Source organism: Ranitomeya imitator, chromosome 5 (genome assembly GCF_032444005.1).
Source record: "Ranitomeya imitator isolate aRanImi1 chromosome 5, aRanImi1.pri, whole genome shotgun sequence".
Taxonomy (NCBI): Eukaryota; Metazoa; Chordata; class Amphibia; order Anura; family Dendrobatidae; genus Ranitomeya; species Ranitomeya imitator.
In genome coordinates, this window is record NC_091286.1 from 94,556,308 (window position 1) to 94,577,932 (window position 21,625).

Here is a 21,625-nt window from a genome sequence, read left to right on the forward strand (position 1 = left end):
CCGTTCCCAGGGATGCTTTGCGTGAAGGACCTTTGTGACGTCACGACATCGTAGTCACGCGACCATCTCAGGTGCATCCCTGGGAACGAAAGCTGCCGCGTGCACCGCTGAGGAGATTGGGAGCCGTCGGAAGGTGAGTATATCCCTATTTTATTTTAATTCTTTTTTTTTTACTGGAATATTGTACCCAGGGCCTGAAGGAGAGTCTCCTCTAAACCCTGGGTACCATCCGCACATGAAGCTCTCTTTACGCATGGCGGGCATAGCGATTCTGCAGAAATAATGAACATGCTGCAGATTTTACAGCTATGCGATTCCGCAGTGGGATAATCCGCAGCATGGGCACAGCAACTGCGGAATCCCATAGGATTGCATGGGAATGCGTTTTTTAAGCGTTTCCGCTGTGGCAAAAAATGCAGCAGAAATGCATAAAAAAAAGCAAAGTGGGCACAGAGCCTTACAGTCTTCACCTGCACTGGAGGATGTGTGAGCTCGGGACGCATTCCGTCATCTCCGCTGGATTACGCTTTCTGTGCGATGTCTCTCATATTGCCCTTTAAAGCTTGTAAGCGATGATGTAACGTGCCACAGGTCAGCGCTGCTTGGTTGGCAGACAAATTATAAATGGGAAAGTGTGAAAGATTGTATCCCATCTTCCTGCAGGTCAGTCACTGTATTGTTCTGCCGCTCGGCTGTGCGGCCCATTCTAGTGTATTGTATTGTGGCTCTTCTGGGAAGAAATATAGTGATCTTGTACATCTCAAACCCTTTCTTGCCTAAACTTCCAGGTCTCCTCCTCAGTCATATTCTGCTTGTTACCCACCGTCTAATATAAAGGATTGTGCCTTCCTTTGCTGTTATTCTTCCAAATCCAGATACATATAGTTTTGTGAAGTAGGACATCTACCAACAAGCCATAAAATCAATTTTCACGCCTGTTAAAGGGTTATTCCAATAAGATCAATTTATGATCTGTCCAAAACATAGATGAAAACTACTAAATTGCTGGAGGTCTGACTGCTGTGACCTCCACCAGTCACTTCTGTTCTCCATTTTCCTGTAACGGCAGTCATGGACACACACGGCCGCTGTGTTCTCTCTCTATGGAGCTGCCTGAGAAAGTTGAATGCTAGACTTGGCTATGTTCCTCAGTCCCAATAAAAATGAATGGTGCTGTGGTGTGCATGCTTGTCTGCTGCTGCACTCAAACAAGAGGCCGAGATGGTTAGATGCCCACCGATCCAGTCGTTATTATCTAACCTGTGGCTACTAGATAGATCCAACCACTTCGGTCACCATTTGAAAGACCTGTTATAATGAATTTTCCTAAGTAAATATGAAGTTTTACTGGCGTTACAGAGAACCGATCAGTGCAATTTTGTAAAGTAAAGGCATGGCTGTAATGGTGCTGTAACACAGATTAGATTGATACCATTGGTGAAGAAATCCGCTTTGTGGTTCTTCTTTAATTCCCATTTGAAGTTTTCTGCTAATTAGATTTGAGTGCACAGGGGCCGGACTGTGCACTGGGTCTTCTCCTCCCTATCTGTGATTTTCCAACCCTACGCCTGCCTCCAGTTTCTGAATGACCGGTCACTACTGAGATTTTATATAGAAGAGGAAGGTCATTCACAGACCCGAGGCAGGCGGCGGGTCAAGAAATCACAGTGAGAAGACCGAACGCACAGTCCAGCCCCTGTGCACCAAAATATAATTAGCAGAAAACTTCAAATGGCTATTAACCCCTTATTGACCAGGCCAATTTTTTTAACAATTTGACCATTTTCACTTTATGTAGCAATCGCTCTGGAATTCAACATGTCTCAGAAGAGTGTTGTGTTTTTGTTTGTTTTCTTTCATGGACAGAATTTACATGGAAGAAAATCGCAGCATGCTCTAGTTTCTTTTGAATGTCGGTTGAGACTCGTCTGTTAAAATCTATTGGTGTGCAAAGAAAACAAAATAAAAAAAAAAACATCCATTACACATCATTTGTATGGCATCTGCTTTTTTACAGATACATTGCAGTTCTCAAAAGAGCCTTTTGTCTTGTAAATATTAATATTAAAGATGGGCGAACCTGAACAGTAAAGTTTGTCATCCGTACCGAGGAAGTCCGTGTTACTGTTCGGGTTTGGCTGCCTGAACTCAGGGTGTTTGTCACGCTGTCATGTGCATGACAGCATGGAAAACATCGCTTCTGATCGGTGGAGAAATCATCCCTGCCGGTCAGAGCAGCGGTTCCCACGCTGTCAAAAGACAGCATGAGCGCTCATCTGTGATCAGAGGTATAAAGTTTACCTCCGGTAACTGAGGTCAGCTGATGGGACTACTGCTCCCATCATCCGACGCCTGCTGCCGCTAATAACAGCAAGAGCAGGAGCTGCTGATGGGAGTATTCATTAGCCGGCTCCTGTGCTGTAAACAATAATAATAAAAAAAAATGGCTTGGGTTCCCCTCTATTATTGATAACCAGCCAGGCAAAACTCACGGTTGGGGGCTTCAACCCTCAGTTGTCAGCTTCAAGAAGGCTGGTTATCAAGAATAAAGGGGTCACCACATCCTATTTTTTAATTATTAAAATAAATCATTTAAAATGGCATCCCCGCCATTTTTGGCAACCAGCCTTGTTAAAGCAAACAGTTGGGGGGTTGGTATTCTCAGGCTGGTAAGGGGCCATGAATATTGCCCCTCCTACTCATCCTAAAAATAGCTGCTCAGAGAAGGCATATCTATTAGAGCCGGCAAGGCGCCAGAATTGGCGCATCTAAAATATGTGCCTTTTCTGGGCAGATGCGGGCTGCTATTTGTAGCCTGGGGGGACAATATTCATGGCCCCTTACCAGTCTGAGAATACCAGCCCCCAGCTGTCTGCTTTAGCATCGCTGCTTGTCAAAAATGGGGGGGAGACCCACCGGGGGGGAGACCCACCCCCACTCCATTTTTTTACCCCCCCCACTCTATTTTTTTAAATTAATTAAATAATACGGTGTGGGGACCCCTCTATTCTTGATAACCAGCCTTGCTAAAGCAGACAGCTGTGGGCTGGTATTCTTAGCCTGGAAAGGGGCCATGGATATTGCCCCCCCCCTTCCCTTTCCCAGCCTAAAAATAGCAGCCGCAGCTGCCCAGAAAAGGCACATCTATTAGGTGCGCCAATTCTTCAGCAGCTCCTGCTCTCGCTGTTATTAGCGGCAGCAGGCGGCAGATGATGGGAGCTTTAGTCCCATCAGCTGACTCTAGTGACTGGAGGTAAACTTTATACCTCCGATCACAGCTGAGCGCTCACCCTGTCTTTTGACAGCATGGGAACTGTGGCTGTCTGATCTGTGGGGATGATTTTACCGCCGGTCAGAAGCGGTGTTTGCTGTACTGCCATGCACATGCCAGCGTGGCAAACACTGGATGTTCGGAACTCCATTGAATGGGGTCTGGGTTTGGGTACTGTTCTGGTACCCGAACCTGAACTTTTTGTAACTGTTCGGCTGAACCCACCAGACACGTACATCCAGATGTCTGCCCTTCTCTAGTTAATATCTGCCCTTGTAAAAAAAACAACAAAAAAAACCGATGCCATACGGATTGCAAACTGGATGAAAATCGTCCTTTTTTTTCTAGATTATGAAAATCTGGCCATTGTTGAACCCAGCCTAACAGAAGCAGACATGCATCAGAACCCCTAAACCGGCTCTTTTGTGTAAGAATTTGCTGTGAGGGCTGGCCGGGCGCATGCGCAAGGAAAACTTAGACGTGCCCCAAAGTTAAACCAAGTATTGTATTGTAGACGTCTTGGCGATCACATCCCCTCCGATAATAAAGTGATGGCATATCCTAGCTACCTGCCGTCACTTTGTGGGACGGGAGCAGCTCTTTAAATTATACAGTTACATGGAAACTTAAGGAGCTTTTACTGACAGTAGGAAAATGTTCTATGCTGTTTTCCTGATCCTCCTCAGAAAGTGAATGACCTGGTCTTGTACTGCGTTAGTTTGTCACATCATGTACAGCACGTGCCTCGTAAATCCTGCTTCACTTTAAGCGTAATAAGAAAAAAGGAAAAGTAAATGGCACAAAGGCTGTTTTGTGTCCAACTCTCCCAGCTGCCTGCGCCCGGGCTGTGAAGGTGTACAGTGCAGGCGCTTTGTCCAAAGTCACGACTTTCCTCCTTACGGAGCCTGCAGCTGCCGGCAGGTGTTCCCACATCCACCATCCACGGATCCGGGTTTAACCCATGAAGTGACACTGCTGACATAGACGCTGTTATCTCTCCTTAATGTTTGCTGCCCAGCGTCTTGTATTCCTGTAACCTGCAGGATGAATGGCGGCTGTATTTATCAGCATTGTGGATATTCATACGTTTCCTTGTATGCAATAGATCGGAGCCGAGCCCCTTAGATACGCCGTTTAATTTACCCTAAGCAGCTGCTGCTCCACGTCGCTCATTAAAAGGAAAGTGTAAGGTAGAAGAGACAGGTGCTAGGAGGCTGCAAAGCGTCGGTCAATAGGAAGCCTTCCATTGTCATGCTCTTGGCACTGCTCTATAGCATTTAAGATACCACTTATCTTATTCATTCTGGCAGCGGCAAATGCAAAGCTGGGACTTTCTCCCACATGTAGGAGCATCTACACATTCATGGCTCCTTTTTGTTTCACCTCATTGTTGGAGAAGACCCCAAACTCCTCTATGGTCTGAGAGGATTTGTTTGGAGCCTCGGCTCCTGAAATGATGTTTCCAGAGAGGCTCAAATCTTACACATTCAGCTGGCAAATAGTCTCTGTGGCAAACGGCCGCAGCGCTCCGCTATTGTCCCACAAACAATGTCTGATCTGTACCGCGACTCTTACTGAGCTTTGGTGGTGTCTAGTGTTTTCAGCCAAGTATTCCAAGATTTCTGGTCAATACAGCACTTACCACATTTTACAGAATGCTAGACGTACTTTTAGAAGATGCCCTTGTTTTGAAAAGTTTGTGTGGCTCATAATTCAAGGATAGTTGTGAGCTACATATCCTTATGAGTTTTAACCTTTGTTCACATTAAGGTTTTTATTTTGAGCGGATCTTCTACAAATCCTCCTCAAAAACGTCTTGAATAATGTCTGCAAACCTGTTACTTTTCCTTTTTATATTGGAGATCCATGTTGAGGAGGTTGTTTTTTTTTGTTTGCTTTCTTTTAGCATTTTTTTTTCTTAACCTTGAAAAGGTATTCAAAATTACCTGCTGAAAAAAAAACAAGGTGGATGCCACTTCTTTGAAAGGCTTCTTGCTGGAATCTGCCCCCTAACTAGGCAATGTACAATCAAAAGGCTGCAGGGGGAAAAAAAACTGTTTCAAAACATTTTAAAAACTTTTCAGGAAAAATAAAATCTCCTCCCGAAAGGAGCGTTTCCTGAAGCAGTTTCAGCTTGAAAAACTTGTCTGATTTGTCCACCACAAAAAATAACGGGAACATGTGAACAACACTATGTACAGTAAATCCAAGTAATTCACACTTCTGTGAAATCAACCGGTCCAAATATAAAGCAACACTGATTCTGAATCAATTTCTCCTGCTGTTGTGCAAATGGGACAGATGACAGGTAGAAATAATAGGGAATTAGCAAGCCAACCCCTATAAAGGAGTGGTTCTGCAGGGGGTGACCACAGACCATTTTTTTGTTCTCATCCTTTTTAGCTATTGTTTTGGTCACTTTTGCATTCTGTCATTGCTCTCTCCCTAGAGGTTCAGTAGCATGATACGGTATCTACAACCTACTGAAGTTGCTCAGGTAGTGCAGCTCATCCAGGATGGCACATCAATGCGAGCTGTGGCAAGAAGAGTAGCAGTGTCTGACAGCACAGTGTTCTGAGCATGGAGCAGATACCAGAAGACTGGCCAGTACACCAGGAGACGTGGAGGGGGCCATAGGAGGGCAGCAAGACCGCTACCTTCTCCTTTGTGCACGGATAAATCCATGTGTCTGCTCAAACTCAGAAACAGACTCCATGAGGATGGCATGAGGGCCTGACGTCCTCAAGTGGGTGTTTGTGCTTACAGCCCAACACCTTGCAGGGCGATTGGCATTTGCCAGAGAACATCAAGATTAGGAGATTCGACATTGGCACCCTGTGCTCTAAATGGATGAGAGCAGGTTCACACTGACAACATGTGACAGAGTCTGGAGACGCCATGGAGAACGTTCTGCTGCCTGCAAAATCCTCCAGCATGACCAGATTGGCAGTGGGTCAGTAATGTTGTGGGGTGGCATTTCTTTCGAAGGCTGCAGAGCCCTCCATGTGCTTGCCAGAGGTACCCTGACTGCCATTAGGTACCGAAATGAGAGCGGAAATGGAAAATGTCCAGTTCCTTTGAAGGGTTAAAGAGCCTTGCCATATGACAGCAGATAAAAAAAACAAAAAAAACGAAATTGTCTGCAAAATGAAAATCCCTCCATTTTGCAGACAACGATACTGGGTTCTTGCACCTTGTCTGTTGGAAGTGGCAGACTGGTCAGCTCCTGAGCCTGCTTCATATTAATGTCCTACCACAAAAATGGATGTAGTAGGTCGTTAGCCAGTTAGAGAAGACATCACTTCTCAGCAAAACACTAGTGACTGCACACGAAATTAGAAGACTTTTTTTTTTTTTTAAACATTAATTTCGCCAGAGTAAGCACAAAATCTGGTGGAATTCTCTTTTGGAGATGTGAGCAAATTGCACACAGTATCTGGCCAGTAAATGGAGTCTCATGCTCAGATACTACATAATCTGCACAGTTTTGTTGTATTTTTCTTAATTGCTGTTCTATAGAAAATATTGAGAAAATCTGTTCATCTATTTTTCTCATAAATTTGCTGAAAGGGAAGTACAAACCTTGTGAAATAATTAACCAGTCCATCCCAGTTTGTTGCGAATCACCTCACCTTCCGGCTGTCTCAGATCTTTACTTGATGTAAAATATTGTTGTTTAGGAGCAATGTAATAGGATGTTCTTATGTATTATCTAGCCTAGATAAATGAGGAGGATACAGCTGCTTCTAATCTACTTTGAGAAGGCATTGCTGCATCTAAATGGTTTATCTGAATCTCACTCCATACACACAGAGGCCACAAACTGAGGAGCCATGACAGGTTTTACCTTTGGTTTCTTGCTGCTTCCTCTTCTCCTGACACTCTGTAATAAGCAGACATTGTACATTGCTTCATATATTGCTACATTATGTAGGATTCCCTTACATGTACACACAGTCCCCCCACACAGTGAGATCTTCCAGCTCAGAGGCATGAAGTCTCACAGAGCTATCAACATAGTGAGACAGTGGAGAGCCGGACTGTAGCATCTTTGTCCCAAAGGTCCAGCTTTCATTTTTCTAACTCAATGAAGACATTTGTTTACGAACTATAGTTTGAGAAAGTTTTATGTTTTGGTCTCATTTTACCTAATAAAGTTTCCCTGGAAGTCATAGGTCCTCTTTAATGACCACTGGAGCTCAGATCTCTGTACCCCCACAGGTCCCGAAAATGATGAGGCTTTAGCACTGCCTCCCCGATAATTAGATGTTACTGTATCCTGGCAATATGCAATCGCTTACTGAGATGGCACTGCCGCTTTGAATGGTGATTTTGTTTACCTACAGCCACTTCTAGGAGGCCCTCACTACCTATAGATGTATACAACTATTACTGACCTCGGTGAGTGACTCCTAGTGGAAAGAAGGGAAACATTTTAGACTAGGTTCATGGTAGAATTATCAGGCACTGTAATAGAACAGGAAAATGGATTGAATCCCTGATGAACACTTTGACTATAATAGGGTCCCTTTGGTTTTCGTTATGTGTCAGTCATTTTAATGGTGGCTCCAACACAGCTGTGAACCTGGCATCACATGCAGTGTTCAGGGGGTCTTCATGTCGGTGGAAAGCTTGCAGTAAATGCTGTACACACGAGTGCAGTGAATGTCCTCATCCTGACGACCGGCCTTCTAAGCTGGGATTTCCTAAGAGCGGATGTTTGCACAGTGGTAATAATAAACTTGTACTTTTGTCTTCATATTTATGTGTTTCTTGAAGAAACGCCGGGCAGGTGTAAAGTTTATAGAAGGGTACATAGTGCTTGTAAGGTATTTTGGGCGCGTGCTATACACCTGACACTTACCATTATGGCTCGGCTTTCCTTCCAGACAGCAGTGAGTGTCTTACTGGGGACTGCAGCATCATCGCTGGCGGGAACCTCGCGGGCTGGCATCCGGACTCCGCAGCTGTTTTGTGGAGAAGAATCTTGGGAATACTCGGAGATGTGAACAATATCCAGTCCTCCAAAATCCATGCCAAGGTGTTTGGCTACCTCTATGAGTTGTGGTACAAGCTGGCTAAGGTAGGACTCCGCTGCACCCGGGCAGTATGGAATGGGGAATCTGCATCGGAAAAGCAATGTGATTGAATTACTGTCCTTAATTAGCGCTCTGATGGTAAATAAGGCGGGCTTTAGGATAATAAGCCACTGAAATGCTTAATGTGACGGCACAATTACCTTTTTCGGAGAATATTTTAATAGCTGCGACCTATTTTAAAATTGACTCTGGAACCATATCGTGTTTAGCCGGCCCTCAGAATTTAGAGCCTCTAAATATTCTCACCATTGACTCTGGGGCGTGCGCTTTGCCAGAAATACTACTCCAGGCGGGGGGGGGAAGAGGAGTAGGCCCCTATGTGTGTAGTAAAGTGGCAATGAAATTCCGCCATTACACGAGACCTAAATTAGTTTAGGCAGGATTTCCATTTAAAGAAGTTCTTTAGTTCTCTAAAATAAATGTCCTTATCTGTACAAGGCCGTAAGGAAAAATCCTATGTCCTTTGGAAAGGACTGTTTATACTTAACTTATAGAGAAGTATACTTTTTGTCAATTACCTACTGTATTAAAAAAACATTACAACATGTTTTTAAAGGGGTATTCTCAAGTTATCCATAGATTACATTTTTTTTCTCTTTGCTGGTTGGAAACTGCACTGTGAAATGTGAACAGCAGGTGGCAGTACTGTATCACGCCCTGGCCCGGGAAGGGTGAAAACTTTCTATACAGAAAAAAATCTCTAGATTTTGATTTCTATTTTTTCCTCCAGATCAGAGACAATCTATCTATCAGTCTGGACAATCAGTCTTCCCCTTCACCTCCCATTTTGATCCCACCACTTAGGATGTTTGCCTCCTGGCTGTTTAAGGTGAGAAGTGTTTTATTTTAAGATATTTTTGCGTTTCGCTATCAGGAATGTAAAAAGATTAGATGTAATCATAAAATGTATATTATTGTATTCTTTTGGGGTTTGACAACCTAGAAAAGGTAATTCTCGTATTTCGTAAAAACATTTTTATTGCATCTATTGTACAGGTAAAATTAATTTTGCATTTTCACAAACTGAACTTGATCCCGCGGCTGCCTGTCTGTCCGCTGTTCCACAGCTGCCCCACATGCAGGGATCGCCTAACATACAGAGGCTCGCTGCCTGTGTTGAGGCTGGTGAACAGAGGAGAGACATGCAGGGGTGGGGTCTCGCATACATTTTTCAAACACGCCAAAGTCACTCGGCACACGAGCATGCTCAGATAACACCTTATCCAAGCACGCTTGCTCATCCCTTATAACCACTGATCTACAAAGCTGCAAATAATTTTTAGGAACATATACATGACCATAAAAAATCTGTTTATTCAGCAAATCAATCACATGCATATTTTATCAATAGACAATGCCTCTTTATGTTCATCTTTATGTTCCTAAAAATAAATTACATGTTTCAGATAGTGCTGGATATCCCTTTTATGTCCAGATATACCAAACCTGCAGAAGAGCCTGATTTTGCTGCCCTTATTCCCAGCAAGTTCAAACTGCTTTTGGTGCAAATACCAGTCTAATATGTTCAGGAACGGTCTTAACGCTTATGCTCCACTGGCATCCACTCTTCAGAGTGAGCATCTACTCTATATCATTCTGCCAGCACTACAGGTGCTGGAACCCTTAGTTCCCAGCATGCATTGCACCTGCTGTAGTCCAAAGACTTGTTTTGTTATGGAGTGAAAGCTCATCTGTTATGCCTGTATGCAGACTGATAGACAGGAGAGTAGGAGCAGAGACAGAGGCCCATCCCCACTCCCTATCCTCTATCTGTGCCTCAGTAACCATTTACATTGGGGTAATTTACTGTAATCTCTCTATGGAAATAAAAGAAACAACTTGATTTCCAAACAGGCAACTACGCTGCCGAATGAGTACAAGGAGGGCAAACTGCAGGCGTACAAGCTGATCTGTGGCATGATGACAAGACGCCAAGATGTCCTACCCAACTCTGATGTTCTGGTTCATTTTTACCTTGTCCTGCATAATGGCCTCAATCATGAAGATCAGGTAGGTGTCGTAGGCATCATTTCACGCCGAGCCGCTGCTGTATTTTGATTTAATATTTGATTTCCAGGAGGAATTGAAATTTCATTCAGGAATGCAAGTATTTATTAAAACAGACTTGTCAGAAGGACCAAGGGGTCCTGGAAATATGTGGATGATTATCAAAGCGGTATCAGAAAATTCCTGGCTGAGCACTATTTTAGCACTAGCCCAAAGACTTTTTTTTGAGCGGTATCTCCTGCCTACATCGGCCATAATGATTTTCAAACCATAAGTGTTTTTTTGCATTTCCAAAGCTTGGTTTGGCCAATATCGAGAGAAATGCACAAGTCTTCAGACAGCCTAAAGGTGCCCATACACCGAGTAAAGTTGGCCAAACCCAGCAATTTCAGCAGGACCCCGCTGACTTTCATATATGTATGGGGGCCTCCTCTCTAAAGTTGATGTTGGGGAAAGTAGGATCAGACCTTTTGGGTTGTAGCATGTCCGATCCTTTGTTCTTGGAGAGGTAAGCCGCCATCAGTAGTGTCAGCGGCTTCCTCCCCTCTCCCCGTTGAAGTTACATGCCTGCTAGGCCAATCTCCGTGTAAGGGGAGGTCAGGAGGACCACTACTGACGGGATATGGGCACGTTAAGCTTATGCCGGGCACAATATCACATGAAATCGAGCTTTTATTATGACTATTAGTACACAAAGATAATTATAAAGATGGTATGGCCACCATAGTGAACAGGTTAAATACGTGTTTTCCTACCAGAACATAATAAGCCTTTCACAACTAGTCACTGAAGTAGCACAGTGTCAAACTCCTTGTCTCCAAGTCATCTAACACAAAAAATACATGAAGGAGCCCTTTATTGCTAATGCAGGTCAGGATAACCTGTGCTAGTGATAATGTGGTCTCCTGTTCAGAGTCCAAGAGACAACAAGAAGTCTTAGCTTCCATGAGTAACGGTGCTCTTCTGCATACAGCGCCAGGGACTTGCTGGACTCAGGAAGGCTTTACCTCTGTTTTCCTGCAGTACGGGGGTGTACGAAAGCTGTAAGGAAAACGTGCAATAGTTACGTTTAACCATTTTAATGACCAGACCTTTTAAAGGGTTTTCCCCAAAATCGCAAATTATCACCCATCCATATGATAGAGGTAAATTCGGTTGAGACCATTTTCAGCCTCAAGAATGGGGGTCTGCAGAGCTCCATTTTGAATTAAGTAAAAGTGCACATACTCTGCCTCCGCTGCGTTCATTGTCCGACATTGCCGTAATTAGCCCAGCGCTGAAATCTGCTTCTCCGCCAATCTCAATGAGTAGAGCGGAGGCCGAGCATGCACAGCTCAGAGGTCCTGCTATGCCGAGCATGCACACCTCAGAGGTCCTGCTATGCCGAGCATGCACACCTCAGAGATCCTGCAGTGCCGAGCATGCACACCTCAGAGGTCCTGCTGTGCCAAGCATGAACCCCTCAGCGGTCTTGCTGTGTTGAGCATGCATACCTCAAAAGTCCTGTTGTGTTGGACATGCACATCTCAGAGGTCTTTCTGTGTTGAGCATTCACACCTCCGAGGTCCTGCTGTGTTGAGAATGCAGACCTCAGAGGTCCTGCTGTGCCGAGCATGCACACCTCAGAGGTCCTGATATGCCCAGCATGAACCCCTCAGCAGTCTTGCTGTGTTGAGCATGCATACCTCAGCGGTCCTGCTATGTTGAGCATGCACATCTCAGAGGTCCTGCTGTGTTGAGCATGCACACCTCAGAGGTCCTGCTGTGTTGAGCATGCACACCTCAGAGGTCCTGCTGTGCCGAGCATGCACACCTCAGAGGTCCTGCTGTGCCGCCCATGCACACCTAAAATACATAAAATGTTTATTCCTGTAATTGACATTCATGGATGCAATTGGATGCAAGTGTGAACAGTATCTAAATAGGATAGTATGGCGTTCTTGGGACCATGCATGATGTTACCCGCTAGAATGTATATTTTTTTAATTTTTTCCATCACTTGACCTGGATGGTTTTAGTTGATGCTGCTAAATCCGAGAAAAGGGAAACTTTCCAACAATCATTTTGTATTCAGTAAGAATTTTAATCAGATGTTTATAATGAAACGCACGTGGCCCACATGCAGGCGGGCCCGAGGGATACACTGCCAACATGCAGATGGGCCCCAGAGAGGCACAGCCCACAAATGGGGAGCCCGAAGGAGACACAGACTGTATGCGGGCCCAAGGAAGGTGCTGCCTACATGCAGGCGGGCCCGAGGGATACACTGCCAACATGCAGATGAGCCCCAGAGTGGCACAGCCCACAAATGGGGAGCCCGAAGGAGATAAACTGCGTTCCCGAGGGAGGCGCTGCCAACATGCGGTCAGGTCCGAAGGAGGCGCGCACTGTGTTACCGAATACTTTGACCCTGAAGGATAGCAAATGCCCTTGTCTTTTGGGATACAGCACTGATTCCTGTATAAACAGATCACATTTGGGCTTTTTCCTGTGGCCTCACAAGCCCTCTGTGTCATTTTGTGAGCTTTTATTTTTGGATATGGCAATTTGAAAAAATTCAGATGCAATGTAAGAGTAATTTTTGGAGCAAAATCTAATAGCTGAAAAGATGCTAAGATTTTTTTGATTTCGGCAGAATCCCTTGGATCCGTCACTTTCCATTACATGTAGAATGGTAAATGCGCAGCCCTACAATTTCAGCTTATGTTGCCAGCCGCTTTCATAATGATCACTTTTAACACAGAAACCAATATGCTGATTATTTTAAGAGCAGAGAAAATGTAATAGTCATGTCCGGATTTAATAGTGTGCTTTGGAAATGGGTGTATGAAGTGCAGGTATGCTTGCTGTGAAAAGTATTGCTCAGACGAATTGGGGAAAAGTGTGAAACCTGCTATCTGCTCTGTTACTATAAGGGGTCTTCTGCTTCCTAGCCTTTTCCTTTACGATTAGACAAACTTTTGGAGATTTTCCCTTACACATTATATAAGAGGATAACTGCTCAAGGAGCGCCTCTCAGATTTTGTGGACGGACTATGTCACTAGAAATAAGTTTTACCACCAGTCATGATTCAGTCCCCCTCAGACTCATTTTAAAGAAGACCTGTTATTTCTCAAATTTTTTTGCGTTAAATACCTTATTAAAAAAAATCCCTGAACTCTCCTGATTCTGTCGCTCTTTTTCCATCTTGCACTGCATTTCTTCATTGTAGAGATATTCACGTTTGTTGCTTTTTAATATGTGAATTCTCTGCTTGTAATGCAACTTTGAGTCTTCTCTGAAGGTGTGCGCCTTCACCCTTCCCTCCAATAACCGCTCAGCAGCTGATCTAGCATTCTCTGATACTGCTGAGCGGCCATTGAGAGCCCCTGGGAGGAGTAAAGGCCTGCACCCCAAGAGAAAACCATGAAGAAATTCCAAGTTGCGCTACAAGCAGAGATTTCACATAGTGCTCTCCAAAAGCAATACGTGTTAATATATTTATGCAATGGATAAAACACAAAATGGAAAAAAGCGGCAGAATCAGGGGAGTGGACTTTTTTTTTTTTTGCAAGGTATTTAATGCAATTATTTTTAAAAAGTGATAAGTTCTCTGTAAAGGGAACCCATCGTCTACAACATATGCTATCTACGCTGATATTGCAGGTAAATTTAGTTTGAAATTGTGTCCAGCACAGTAACTAAAAAAGTGACTACAGGGAGAAAATTAAGCTTTATTCTCCCTGCAGCTTTTTGCTTCCTATCATCAGGGCGGTGCAGGAGCTGTTACTATACCATGAGAGCACTGTGATCCCTCTCCAACACAGGGACAACCTGCCCTGCAGCATGTGTCTGCACAGCAAGCTATCAGTCACGGAGCAGGGGAGTGATCACAGTGCCGAAACTAATAGCTCCCTGAGATGGCTCACCACCCAGGTCATCTGGGGGAAAGTCTGCACACCCCGATACCTTTTATGAGGTCCTCCTTCATGTGACCTCTAGGCTGGATCCACACGTATGGCGGACGGAGTACAGACCGCCATGCCCAGTCACTTGACAACCTCATAGATGCCTCTGAGGCTGTCGAGTTCATGTCGGGAGACGTGTTTCTGGTCTATGAATCATGGATGTGTGAATGCAAAATGTTTTCTCCTTTACAATCAAAAATGATTATCTTGCTGGCAATTATTGATTTTTTGTACTATGTAGATCTTATTAAAGAAGAAATACTGTATGAATGAAATCTGAAGATCCGAAAAACTTTGCTAATGATCAGATGACTGGAGGATGCCACACGATGGCGCTGTTGGCTATGGTTTTCCTACCCAATTTTTTGTGTGTTTTTTTTAGATTTTGCCTGATTCAGGATGTTAATAAACAAAAGATAAAAACAATCATTTCATTGCATTGTAAGGAGACATACAGATGGTCCACAGAGATAAACATTCACTAATGAAGTACATTTCTAACCAGCTTTCTAATTGTTTTTTTGCCATAATGTACAATTCCTTTCCTAGTACTGCAAGTCTTCTTGATGACATTGGCATGAATCACCAGCGTTCCTCGGGTCTCTAGAACGAGTGTCCTGACCTTTTTAATCTGAACTTTTATCGATGTTCTCAGGTCTCCATCCTGTGCCTGCTCACAATTCGGCTTCTAGCTGCCGATTAAACAAAATGTTCAGGTGAAGATCAGAGTCCGGCCGCTGACGGCTGAAATATTGGGGCAGTTTGCCGAGAGTAGGGTGTAAGCAGGTTCTAAACTATTCTGCTAACTTATCAGTTTAGACTTTCACTAGAAAGTATTGGACAGATGAAAATTAAGATATGTTAAAGGATAAGACAATTTTGGGCTCCGCTAACCGAAATAATGATTCTTGATCCAATATATAAGGAAGCGTTTTTTCTTCCACAACGCGTTTCCACACTGATCTGGCATGGAAGCTTGTTGTAGAATATGTATTCTTGGAAGAAGGATTATCATTACGGTTCATGCAGCGCCAAACCGTGAATTGTCTTTTCCTTCAATCACCTTGGTGGAGGTCATCCCTGACCCACGGGGCCCACACTCGGCAAAACGCTGTGGAATTTGTTTGTATGATGCAGGTAGAAATGTGCAGTGCGTTCTTGAACCAGCAAAGTGGAAAATCTAATCTACACGCTATGTAATAAAAGCGGAAATTGACAATCAATGTGAATAATAAATATGCAGCATGTCCTTTTATGTTGTAGGTTTTTACGCAGATTTCGCCCTTTGTAATGAATAGGGTAAAACGTGTGGCAAAATACACGACATCTCCACGTGTAAGTCTGTTGTCGATTTTTTTCTGTTTATTTGTGGCCTAAGCCATGTTGGATATGTTTCCGCTCAGTGTACGGCCCATGTGGACTTACTGTGGCGTCCAAAGATATGTAAAGACTTGTGGATGAAGGTGAGATTTGCAGACCTAGTCAGAAATATGGACTAAACATTGATGGTGTAAAATGAATCTGTCTCTGTAGAACCCTTGAGACAGACTAATGAGCTGGCCACATATGACCTTCCCTCCGTGAGACATTTCGGCCATTCAGTGTTTCAAAGTTGGCAGCCCAAGACTAAAGGTACCTTCACACTAAACGACGCTGCAGCGATCCAGACAACGATCCGGATCGCTGCAGCGTCGCTGTTTGGTTACGATGCCGGTAACCAGGGTAAACATCGGGTTACTAAGCGCAGGGCCGTGCTTAGTAACCCGATGTTTACCCTGGTTACCATCCTAAAAGTAAGAAAAACAAACGCTTCATACTCACCTTCCCGCTGTCTGTCCTCGGCGCTGTGCTTCTCTGTACTGGCTGTCACCGCTCTGCTTTCCGGCCGCTCTGCTCACAGTGAGTGCAGGAAAGCACAGCACCGGAGGACAGACAGGTTATTTCTCTCACCGGTCTTAGTGAGTGGTCGTGGTGGAGTCAGATGCTCCTGGTTCTTGAAGGAGCATCTCATCTTTGTTGTGTTCCTCTGTAGGGAGCACCACAGCTCGAGATGATTTAGACCAGCTGTGGTGTCATAGCCCCGTCCTGCCCCAGCTCCGTCCATGTTGAAAATTCGAAAAGTGATTGCGTTTTTGCGCAACTCCCAGTTGCGTTAACATTTTTCAATTTTTCAAAGCAGTTTACGCCTGAATTCTGGCAAAATTACCTTTATGAATTGGGACTTTAAAACTTTGCAGTCTACAAATGAGACAAATTTATGTCAGCGGTTTGTGCCGAATGAAGAATTTGGCATATCTTAAGAAACCTTTGAAAAACTTGGCACCACCTCTCGGCTTAGTTTGCTCCTATTAATGTGTGCGCTTTTCCACAAAAGTTGCTCCCTCGTTTCCAAATGCACAGCCTTTTTGAGCAAGGCAAAAACTGTGGTTTACAGATATAATAGTGAATGAAGTAGACGCTGTTGAGGAGCAATTACAGATTTGCCCCATTGTGCTTTCCGGACTTGTGCCGATAGTGCCATGATGTGCAAGTTATGCAGCTCCACAGAGGTTACGGTGGAATCCTTCAAGAATCCACTTTGTAAAACCTTGAAAGACGACACTGGAAGAATGTCCCGTGAGCAGATGGTGATGGTCCCAGTAAAGAGCTATTAGGTTTTCGCCTGCATGTCATGAGTGTGCTTCAATATGGTGGAGGAGTAAGGTGATAGGCAACCCTTTCCTCATTTACATAGTGCGCTTTGTAGCGAAGAGGTTAGCGGGGGCATGTTTACTGCGACTGGGTCATTAGCAGCAGATGCTGCCGAATATCATTTCATGTGTTTGCCTGGATTTCTTTACAAATATCTTTTAATAAAACATTTTGAAGAGAACCTGTCTCCAGTTAAAAATTGGACAGTTTTTTCAGATTTTGCTTTTGTTATTCTCACCGCTCCCCTGACTATTAAGTTTTCTGTTTTTTTATGTTTTTTTAATTCACCATACAGTACCAAAGATTTGTGTCTTAAGTGCTATTTTTTTATGGTCTTTACCCATTGATAAAAACTATATAAATTCGCACTTAATAAAAAGACCCATGTCTGTGGAACCATATGGTGGGTTTAAAAAATAAATAATATTACAATGGGGGCGATTCATCAAGACGGTTGATACTCATGCTGGTCTTGATGGGGGTGAGCGTTGTGGAGCAGACGCTCCTGATTCATTAAGAGGCAAACACCTCTTAATGAATTGGGTGTGGGGCATAGTGGCGTGCGCCTCACCCCAAATCCTGCTCAAGACCCTGCTGGAGTAAGATTTGTGGCATTGCGAACCTCGCTGCTCTTCATGAATTTGAGTGCTTGTCAACAAGCCCCAGCTCCACCAAAAGTGGTCACTTTTGAGCTGCTGACAAGTGCTCTTTAAAAAGGAGTGTAAAACATAGGTTGCATAAAGCAAAAGGGTTTTTTTCTTTTGCTTTAAAGGGAACCTGTCAGCAGGATTGTGCACAGTAACCTACAGGCAATGTCAGGTCGGCGCCATTAGACTGATTAATGTGATATCTAGGTGATTAAATCAGTCTTGTGGTTGTTGTTTTATCTTTATTTTCAGCTTTGAGTTAATGATATGTAAACTAGGGGGCAGGTCAGTGAGGGGTCAGTGACCTGTCAGCAGTCTGCATTATAATAATAATAATAATAATAATAATAATAATAATAATCATGAATATCTATTCAGAGCACCACATGAAGACCCCCACAGGCCGCACCCGTGCACGCCATATAATTAGCAAAAAGCTGAAAATAAAGATTAAACAACAACTACAAGGCGGATTTCATCAACCAAGGTATCATATTAATCAGTATAACGGCGCCGACCTGACGCTGTCTGTAGGTTACTGTGCACAATCCTGCTGACAGGTTCCCTTTATAATAATATAATTCGCCTCACAGTTACCTGGCTGCTCATGGTCTCCGGCTTAGTTGTCCTGACAAGCAAAGTGCCCATGTTAAAGGGGGGAATTAGACTTCTTATCTGGTAAATCATTGTCTGCAAGTGATCAGATTTCGAGTACGTGTATGGCTAGTGTGAAGTATCATAGTTGTCATTTTCACTTCTTCATGGCTCCCCTATGACAGATCCTCCACATATGCTATGGAGCAAATGAAGAGCAGCTGTCCGAAGCTTTACATTCGTAAATCTGCGAAAGATTGAATTTTTACGTTAAATACTAGTAATACAAATCTTTACAAAAGGAAAGGTCCCCACTGCGAAAACATAGAATTATGATATTGCCACCCACTAAATCTGGTTACTTGGGTTCGAAACGCCGACCGCTCTTTGGCTGCAAGATTTCGTGTGAACCTACGCTGCTGTATTCTTCAGTTGGCCGGGCTTTCTCAGTGTGTTTGTGCATGTGTCGTCATGTCTACATTAAGTTTATGTGAAACACGTAAAAATTATATTCTTTAATAGAGCACTAGAAATAAAAAAGAACTCCAGTATAAAACCACACTGCAATGGTTGACACTGTGTCTGTGTGTTTAGAGTCCGATATAAAAGTGACTTTTATGTTTCAGCCTTATTTATTTATTTTTTTTTTACAAAGTTAAAATATCACCTTCATCTGAATGAGACCTAAATTGTATGTTAGTGAAGCATCTGACGTATTCTTCAGACATGGCGTTCTTTCACTGTAGCCAACAGACAGAAGTGTCATCCTTATAGCCCTCGATGCCTCAGTCCTGTAAAGTCCTTTTCCATCTATAAAGCCACAATATTTGTCCACTTTTGTGTCACCCCATTATGAGCCTGTTCCATGTTTGATTTAATCCATTTCTCCTTCTCTTTGCAATTATATTATTTCCATGCTATTGGCGAGATATTGGCACTTCTTATTATATCATTATTATATTCCCAATATAATTTTTCTAGGATTATATCCTATAGCTTCCAGGTAAAAAGAAAAAAAAAAATCCTAAATACCAACAATTGTATAGATCGTCTTTTAATAAACATCCCTTCAAAGTAACAAATTGTACTTGGAATTTTGGAATTACAAAATGTAATTTCTTGAAATCATGATTAGTGTTGTTTAAGGGGATAGTATAAGAACCCCATGTGAATGAAACTTTGGTCGATCATACGCACATCCCCTCCAACTATCTTAAAGGGGGAAAAGCTGAGCGCAGCACTACCCCATGCGCGTGCGCGACCACTGCCCCATGCGCGTGCGCGACCGCTGCCCCATGCGCGTGCGCGACCGCTGCCCCATGCGCGTGCGCGACCGCTGCCCCATGCGCGTGCGCGACCGCTGCCCCATGCGCGTGCGCGACCGCTGCCCCATGCGCGTGCGCGACCGCTGCCCCATGCGCGTGCGCGACCGCTGCCCCATGCGCGTGCGCGACCGCTGCCCCATGCGCGTGCGCGACCGCTGCCCCATGCGCGTGCGCGGTCGCTGCCCCATGCGCGTGCGCGGTCGCTGCCCCATGGGCGTGCGCGACCGCTGCCCCATGGGCGTGCGCGACCACTGCCCCATTCCTTAGATTAATATGTTACACCCACGTTCATCCCATAAGTAATGTTGTATGAATCTATAGTACAAGACTTTACTCGGTGATGTAGGAAATTGTTATGATCTGTAATAATTGTCCACAAGTTGCCAATATTATGTCCTTTTACCCTAAAGTAAAGATTCTATGAATGTTTGCTAAATACCTTTTCCATAATTCTAATTACAAAAGGAACAATCTGTGAAGCTTCTGAGAAACAGATTAAGGACGTATTTGGTTACACTGCAGTAATCATTTTTCCCCTTTGGCAAAAATGTCAAGTTAAAAATAGTCCCGTTGTTGCATATTTATTTTCCTTTGACCTTTCACTCTCCAGATTTTATTAGTATGTACACCTTCGATTATCTTGTGTGCGAATGTTGCAGATTTTAAAAGTCCGTGCAATAATTGCTGCGTTTTCTCCACGGAGGTCTCTTTACTCCTCACCGGTCTTCAATGGCATCTTACAGCTGTGACAGGAGATTGTACGGGGTTAACTCTGTTATCATCCACCCTGTTAATCATCTTAAGCTGGCACACCTAGGGTCCTTTTTTCCATTTCTGCCACGGCAGAATTTTCATTTTAGATTGGAAATGGTTCATAATGGCTGCAGTTTTCCCCCCTCCTCTTTAATACCTTTCCATAACAACACAAGCACTAAATTATAGCTGTGCAATTATGTAAACAATGGAAATGCTTGCAGAACGCACCCTACCTTCTTCGTACCATTTCATTCCATGTAATTGCCGAAAGCTTTGGAGCCAATAATAAGCAAAATTATTTTACACATTTATCGCTCTAAAGGTCAATTATGAAAGTGCTGCAGAAACAACGTCGCTCCAAATGAGTAAACCAATTTCTATTGCCGCCACCATATGTTTCCTCCTCATTGGCGGTGTTTTCCCAAGCGCTGTGTACATACAGTAGCATTCAATTAAGGTGATTCATTTACTAGGCAGTACGCCTGTCAGAGCAGTTTGTGTTTAAAGATCTGCACTTTGCTTTCTGGAAAGGAACACATCTGTTTGCGTGACGTGATTTCAGTCCAATGTGCGCCCCCCGTCCTTTACGAGCCCGCTGATAAACGACTCATGTACTTAGTATTTAAATTCTTAGAGAACCATTAAAAGCTGTTTTCAATTCCGCGCAGGCTAATTGACGCTGGCTACCTGTAGAATGGGAATTTTATTTAGTTTTTTTAATTTTTCGGTCTACAATTCAGTTATTTAAGATTTGGTATGCATTAGAATATGTCTTTTGAGCTGAATTCATTTCTTCTAGATTGAAGCATAGCCCATTTAATACACTGTGCGCCGAATTATTAGGCAAGTTGTATTTTAGAGGATTATTTTTATTATTGATCAACAACTATGTTCTCAATCAACCCAAAAGACTCATAAATATCAAAGCTTAACCCCTTTCTGCCATTAAACGTACTATTCCGTCCATGTGGGGTGGGCTTTACTTCCCAAGGACGGAATAATACGTCATAGCCGATCGGCCGCGCTCACGGGGGGAGCGCGGCCGGGTGTCAGCTGCTTATCGCAGCTGACATACGGCACTATGTGCCAGGAGCGGTCACGGACCGCCCCCGACATATTAACCCCCGGCACACCGCGATCAAACATGATCGCGATGTGCCGGCGGTGCAGGGAAGCATCGCGCAGGGAGGGGGCTCCCTGCGGGCTTCCCTGAGACCCCCGCAGCAACGCGATGTGATCGTGTTGCTCCGGGGGTCTCCTACCTCCCTCCCTGCATCAAGTCCCGGA

General features: G+C 43.9%; 1 protein-coding gene across 3 annotated transcripts in view; it reads left to right on the top strand.

Moving 5' to 3' along the window:
* Positions 1 to 21,625, top strand: part of RALGAPA2 (Ral GTPase activating protein catalytic subunit alpha 2) — a 324,975-nt gene that overhangs the window by 105,863 nt on the left and 197,487 nt on the right. For all 3 annotated transcript variants that reach the window (XM_069768931.1, XM_069768929.1, XM_069768930.1), the window contains 3 exons: positions 8,161 to 8,354; positions 9,101 to 9,199; positions 10,225 to 10,380. In XM_069768931.1, the coding sequence (XP_069625032.1) occupies positions 8,161 to 8,354; positions 9,101 to 9,199; positions 10,225 to 10,380 (449 nt within the window). The remainder of the gene's footprint in view (positions 1 to 8,160; positions 8,355 to 9,100; positions 9,200 to 10,224; positions 10,381 to 21,625) is intronic.